The sequence below is a fragment of the Gallinula chloropus genome (assembly GCF_964237585.1).
Source record: "Gallinula chloropus genome assembly, contig: HAP1_SCAFFOLD_323, whole genome shotgun sequence".
Classification (NCBI taxonomy): Eukaryota; Metazoa; Chordata; class Aves; order Gruiformes; family Rallidae; genus Gallinula; species Gallinula chloropus.
The window spans coordinates 41,474-48,853 of NW_028168609.1; the positions used below are offsets into that span (position 1 = coordinate 41,474).

General features: G+C 49.0%; 1 protein-coding gene across 1 annotated transcript; it reads left to right on the plus strand.

The window, feature by feature from the left end:
* Positions 1-292: 292 nt before the first annotated feature.
* On the plus strand, positions 293-1,216 carry LOC311204309 (olfactory receptor 14A16-like; the record flags this gene model as incomplete). Its single annotated transcript, XM_084280757.1, has 1 exon — positions 293-1,216. The coding sequence occupies one exon, from the start codon at positions 293-295 to the stop codon at positions 1,214-1,216; it is 924 nt and encodes a 307-aa protein (XP_084136883.1).
* Between the last annotated feature and the right edge of the window lie 6,164 nt (positions 1,217-7,380).

Below are 7,380 nucleotides of genomic sequence, written 5' to 3' on the forward strand. Positions count from 1 at the left end.
TATCCACAGGGAATTTAGTCTGACGTCACACCATCCTTCTATTTACTGACTGCTGCAAGGCAGGACTGGGTTCTCCAGAGCCCACAGCTGACCCTCCTCCCAGCAGTGGCATGCTGGAGCCTGAACAAAGCAGAGCTCCCAAAAGGGACCTGACAAAAGTCTTCCTCAATCCAAAGAGTCAACCTGAGGGTATTCCCTAGGAATTGGAAGAGATTTTCATCAAAGAAGAGTTCCCTAAATTCTCACTGTGCCTTTTCCTCCTTGGACAGGTCTCCACACTTGACAGCAGCAGATGTCCAACAGCAGCTCCATCAGCCAGTTCCTCCTCCTGCCCTTTGCAGACACACGGGAGCTGCAGCTCCTGCACTTCTGCCTCTTCCTGGGCATCTACCTGGCTGCTCTCCTGGCCAATGGCCTCATCATCATCACCATAGCCTGTGACCACCACCTCCACACCCCCATGTACTTCTTCCTCCTCAACCTCTCTGTTACTGACATTGCCTGCATCTCCACCACTGTTCCCAAATCCATGGCCAATTCCTTGTGGGACACCAGGGCCATTTCCTACACAGGATGTCTGGCTCAAATGTTTTTCTTTGTATTTTTGATCTCCACAGAGTTCTGTCTTCTCACTGTCATGGCCTATGACCGCTACGTTGCCATCTGCCACCCCCTGCACTACGGGACCCTCCTGGGCAGCAGAGCTTGTGTCCACATGGCAGCAGCTGCCTGGGCCAGTGGGTTTCTCAATGCTGTGCTGCACACAGCCAATACATTTTCACTGCCCCTCTGCCATGGCAATGCTGTTGACCAGTTCTTCTGTGAAATCCCCCAGATCCTCAAGCTCTCCTGCTCAGATGCCTACCTCAGGGAAACTGGAGTCATCGTGGTCGGTGTCTGTTTAGCTTTTGGGTGTTTTGTGTTCATTGTGGTGTCCTATGTGCAGATCTTCAGGGCTGTGCTGAGGATCCCCTCGCAGCAGGGACGGCACAAAGCCTTTTCCACCTGCCTCCCTCACCTTGCTGTCGTCTCTCTGTTTCTAAGCATTGACATGTTTGCCAACCTGAAGCCCCCCTCCATCTCCTCCCTATTTCTGAACCTGGTTGTGTCATTTCTTTACTCGGTGTTTCCACTGGCAGTGAACCCCCTCATCTACAGCATAAGGAACCAGGAGCTCAAGGATGCCATGTGGAAACTGATGACAGGATGTTTCTAACAGCAAGAAACTGGTAATATTCTTCATCATATCACTGGCCATGAAACTCACGTTAGGACCAGTCTGGTTTTAGTAGGTGTTTTTGTTTTATTTTTCCTTCTAGTTTGTCTAAGCTGTAATAAGATGGACCAGATTCATTCCATTCCTAATGTTGTATCTCCTGGTCTTGTGTGATCCAGACACTGCAGAAAAACAAGCTTTGATCATGGAGAGGGCTACAAATATTTTTTTTCCTATTTTTTGCTTCTATTTCTCTTTCTTGCATTTCTATTTAAAATTACATGCACATTTTCATTAGTTAACTCACTTGACTACTTGTCTGAAATGGCAATGCTTTCCCACCAGGACAGAATGGGAATTTCCAGGGAGTGCACCGATGGCAGTGGAAGAAATACTCACCTTCTCCTGTACCTCCATTGCTGCATGTCTGTCTCTTTCATCTCCCTCAACATTCAGGTGTTTCCACCTCTCCTGATACGGCCAAGCCTATGTTGATCTTTTCCAGAGACCAGATGCTGATCAGCTCTCTCTGGGGTCTGCTTTGTATTCAGAGGGTTAGAAATAGTCCCATCTTTCAGAAGTCTAATGAACTGCTCTGTCACAAGTTCAATGTGTGATAAGTGATCTTTCTATGTATCTGGTTAAATCTGTTCTGGGAGAGAATCTCCTCTGAAAGCTGACCCCCTTCACACGCTGCTTGGCCGTAGCAGGCAGCTGAGGAGAGAGATTTCATGGTTATTAAACTGTGTCATGTGTAACTGCTGTTTGTTGTCAGAGAAATCTGTCTGTGCCTGTGAGCAGAGATGATGCAAGGAAAAGTGTCGGGAGTCCCAGGAAGCCAGTGAGGGAACTGCTGGTCTTGGGGAAGAGCAAGTCTCTCCAGAAAGGGTTAGATCTCAGGAGACTTCTTTTCCTGCCTGTCCAGATCTCCTTAGGAGACCGATATCCATCCCAGAATGCTGCTGTCACATCTTCTACCAACTGAGCTGTGACAGAAAATACCTGTGACTGAAAAAGGTCCTTCATGAGAAATTCCTTTGAAATCTTCATCACTAAGGACCTTACTGACATCCAAGTAACTGTAGAAGTCCTGAGTTTTTAGATCACTTGAAGAGAGTTGCTTCTAAGGGTTATCTATATATTTTATGAACCCCATAGTGTCTTTTCTTCTGAGTCCTCAGCTACCAAGAGGAGAGTGAAGAAACCTCTCTAAAAGTTACATCAGCAGTAATGGAGAAGTACCCTGAAGCATTAACAGGCCCCACTCGAGCCATTACTGACAAAGCCTCCCCAAGTGCTCCTTAGAGCAGACAACTGGAGGCCATGGGTCAAACACAGGCAAAGCACAGGCAGTTCTGATGCTGAGGACACCCTGGCTTGATCTGATGAAGCAGAAATGCCAGTGCTGACCCCCAGCCCCTGGGCAGGGAGATCCTGACCCTTACCTCTGATGCTTCTTGTCAGGGACCTCAGCCATAGCCAAGGGGGCAAAGACTTCATTTCGATCGGGCCCTTTCAGCCTCACCATCACCCCTGGCCATCTGCACCACAGCCCATCCCACAATGCCCCACACCTCTGCCTTTTTCTTTTCAGGCTTCAGGCACCATATGCCCTTCCCCATCTTGATCTCACCCCAGGATGTCCCAGCCTCTACCTCTGTGTCTCTCTCCTCAGCAGCTGTTCCCACAAGCACAAAAGCACTGGTTCATCCACACTTCCTCTGAGTGACATTTTGCACCACAGCAGTACCCTCAGAATGACATTTCTTTATCCTCACAGCCACTCTGACCTTCAAAGCTGCAGAATTGGTGAATTTGCTTTCCTATCCACGTAGCACAAAGAGGGCTTCCCTAAATCTCCCCTTCCCAAGGCTGAAGAAGCTTTGTCTCTCAGCCTCTCCACATAAGACCTCTAATTGTCTGCGTGGCCACACTCCTCCCAGTGCAGCCCAGTGTGCTCATGGCCAGACTCCTGTTCGGCACCTCTGACTGCTTCGGCATCCCCTGGAATGCCCAAATTCTTCTCCTTGTGTCTGGTTCTCCACTCATCATGTCTGAGCTGCCCTGATGTGTGTTTGTTGTGCTGGAACCTTTGGTCATTTTTGCAGCAGCCGAGAGCTGAGCACCACCCAGACATTTTCTCTCTACAAGGGAGTGCAGAGAGATTGGCAGTGGGGGAAGAGGGGCAAAAGGAAACCAAAAGTACCCCAAACCTCACGGATCAGGATAAAAACAGTTTACTGGGACAGCAGAGAGAGAGAAACAACAACAACAATAGGACTTTGTAGCAAAATACACAAAACTGGTGATGCACAAAGCAGTTTCTCACTAAACTGCACAGCTCAGACTATACAACTCAGAGGTTTCCTGAAGCTGGACAGTCCCCAAAACCACATGTCCTCTATCTGTACTATCCTCCCCCCACCCACCTCTTTCATCATGTAGCCATGATGTAATTGGCATGGAATACCCTCTTTGCCACTTTGGTCACCTGTCCTGGCTTCTGTCTCCTCCCACCTTCTCCTTAGCAGTGCAGCATGAACAACTGAAAAGTCCTTGATCTCTGGGAAACAACTAAACCATCCCTGTGTTACCAGCACTGCTCTCACCTAACCCCCCAAACACAGCATTCCATTCTCTTTAGAAAGAAAATCCATCCTGGGTTAAAACAGGCCACCTTTGTAGATTACAAGTGCAACACAACATTGGGCTCACTCCTGTGGTCATACAGTATGGATAATCCCCTTGGTCAGTTATGGTCAGCTGGGCCTGTTCTGTCCCCTTGCAGGTACTTGGGCACTCCCAGCTGACTCATTTCTGGAGCAGAATTAGACAAAAGCCCTTGATGCTGTGCAAGCCCTGCTCAGCAAGGAACAAACAGGTTTATTCAGACGTTTTTGCTTACAAATCCAAACCACAGAACTATAGGGGACACCAACATTAAAATTAATTCCACCCCACCCATTCCATAAGGTCAGCAGGAGAAGAACTCTCCTGGTTGGAAATCTTCTTGATGTGCCTGTTCCTGAAATCCCAGAGTTTCTCAAGGTCTGTTTGATGTGAAGCTCCATTTTCTTAACAGTTCACATCTCCTTGCAGATGGCTCTTCAAAGTTGTGGTGCATTAAACAAAATGACAGCAATAGGTGTTAAAGGACTCTGTTGCTGGACATTTAGCATCTTCGAATGTTGATTGTGGTAGAGCTCGGAAATGACATCAGGCATGTTTAGGACCATTCCTGTGGCTGGGAATGCCCTGAGCTCCAAGCTCAATGGTGCTCCTACTGTGGCACTTGGGGAGGTATCAGGACAGGAACATTTTTCAGCCCGTGCACCTTCTGATGTGGTGCTCTTGCTGTATGTTTAGAATTTCTGAATGTGGATTCTGGTAGAGCCATAAAATGACGTCAGGCCCTGTTAGTACCGTTCCCTGTCTGGGAATGCCCTGAGCTCCAAGGTTACTGGGGCTGCCGCCTTTTTCTGTGGAGGTTTCAGGCCAGGAACATCTTTCATCCCTCACAGCTTTTGTTTGGGATATATTGCTGGATGTTTAGCATGTTCTAAGGTAGATGCTTGTAGAGGTAGAAAATGACAGCAAGTAGTTTTAGGAATATTCCATTGTATATCAAAGCACTGAGCCCCACGGTTACTGGAGCTGCCTTTAGTCTACCTGGGGAGGTTTCAGGCCAGGAATAGCTTTCAACCCTCACACATTTAGTTGGTGAGCTGTTGCTGTACCTTAAGCATGTTCAGAGGTAGATGCTGGTAGAGCTTGAAAATGACACCAAGCACAGTTAGGGGAGTTACCTTGTGCTCCAAAGCCTTGAACCCCAAGCTTACTGGGGCTTCTAAGTGGACTGCCTTTGGAGTTTTCAGACAAGGAACATGTTTGAACCCTCACACCTTTTGTTTGGGAGCTATTGCTGGACATTTAGCAGTTTCCAGTATTGACACTGGTAGAGATGGAAAATGACATCAGGCAATGTTATGACCAGTATTCCTTTGGTGGCAGGGGCAAACACTGAGATAAGCAGAAAAGGCCATCTTATAAATGCATGGCTGAGAGGCTGGTGCAAACGCAAAAATTTTGGATTCTTTGCTCACGAGGCGGTCTACTCGGCACCTGGCCTGAGGACAGCTGATGGGAATTGCCTGTCTCCGAAAGGGAAACGGATACTTGCCCAGGAGCTGGCAGGACTTGTAGAAAGGGCTTTAAACTAGATAGGAAGGGGGAAGGGGATAAAGCCAGGTCTGTTAGAGATCGGCCTGGGGAAGTGGTATTGGGATTAGGAGAGAGGCAAGGGGCTCAGCTGAGGTGCGTCTACACTAACGCACGCAGCATGGGCAACAAGCAAGAAGAGTTGGAAGCCATAGTGTGGCAGGCAAACTATGACCTGGTTGCCATAACAGAAACATGGTGGGATTGCTCCCATGACTGGAGTGCTGCAATGGATGGCTACAAACTCTTCAGGAGAGACAGGCAAGGAAGGAGGGGTGGTGGTGTGGCTCTATACGTTAGGGAATCCTTTCCTGCTACTGAGATTGTGACTGGGGGTGATAACATTGAATCCTTATGGGTAAAGATCAGAGGAAGGGCTGACAAGGCAGACATCCTGGTGGGCGTCTGTTATAGACCGCCAAACCGGGATGAAGAGACAGATGAGGTGTTCTACAAGCAGCTGGCACGAGCTGCACGGTCATCAGCCCTTGTCCTCATGGGGGACTTCAACTTCCCTGACATATGCTGGGAGTACAGCACAGCACAGAAGAAGCAGTCTAGGAGGTTTTTGGAGTGCATAGAGGATGCCTTCCTGATGCAGCTGGTCAGAGAGCCCACAAGAGGAACTGTCCCGCTAGACCTGCTGTTCGTGAACAGGGAAGGTCTGGTAGGAGATGTGAAGGTTGGGGGCTGCCTTGGACAGAGTGACCATGAAATGATACATTTCTCAATTCATGGTGGAGCTTGGAGGGGGAATAGTAAAACTGCTACCTTGGACTTCCAGAGGGCAGACTTTGATTTGTTCAAGAGACTGGTAGGGGGAGTCCCTTGGCATTTAGTCTTAGCGAACAAAGGGGTACAAGAGAGCTGGTTGCTCTTCAAGAAGGAAGTCTTAAGGGCGCAGGAGCAGGCGGTCCCCCTGAGCCGCACAATGAGCCGGCGGGGAAGAAGACCGGCGTGGATGAATAGGGAGTTATTCTTGAGGCTCTGGGAGAAAAAGAGAATCTACCGCCTGTGGAAGGAGGGACGGGCAACTGAGAATGAATTCAAGGAAGTTGTCAGGATGTGTAGAGGTGAAATCAGAAAGGCAAAAGCCCAGCTTGAATTTAACCTGGCCGCTGGGGTGAAAAGGAATAACAAACTCTTTTATAAGTACATTAACAGTAAGAGGAGGACAAAGGAGAATATCCACTCTTTACTGGATGAGGCTGGGAATGTGATCACTGAGGATAAGGAAAAGGCGGAGGTTCTGAATGCCTTCTTTACGTCTGTCTTTAAAGGTCAGACCAGTTATCCTCAGGGTACTCCTCTCTCTGACCTGGTAGTCTCGGCTGGGGAGCATGCTAACTCCCCTGTGATTCTGGAAGAAATGGTCAGAGACTTCCTACTCCAACTGGACTGCCACAAGTCCATGGGGCCGGATGAGATCCACCCGAGAGTGCTGAGGGAACTGGCAGAGGTGGTAGCCGAGCCGCTCTCCATTATCTATCAGCTCTCCTTGTTGACTGGTGAGGTCCCAGAAGACTGGAGGCTCGCCAATGTGACTCCCATTTACAAGAAAGGTTGTAAGGAGGATCCGGGGAACTACAGGCCTGTTAGCCTGACCTCGTTTCCAGGGATGGTTATGGAACAAATAGTCTTGAGGGAGATCATGCGGCATGTGCGGGATGGCCGGGGGATCAGGCCTAGCCAGCATGGGATCATGAAGGGCAGGTCCTGTTTGACCAACCTGATCTCCTTCTATGATCTAGTGACCCATCTGCTGGATGAGGGAAAGGCTGTTGATGTGGTCTACCTAGACTTCAGCAAAGCCTTTGACACTCTCCCACGGTATTCTCCTGCAGAAGCTGGCAGCCCGTGGCTTGGATGGGTACACCCTCGGCTGGGTAAGGAGCTGGCTGGAGGGCCGGGCTCAGAAAGTGGTAGTAAATGGAGTTGAATCCAGC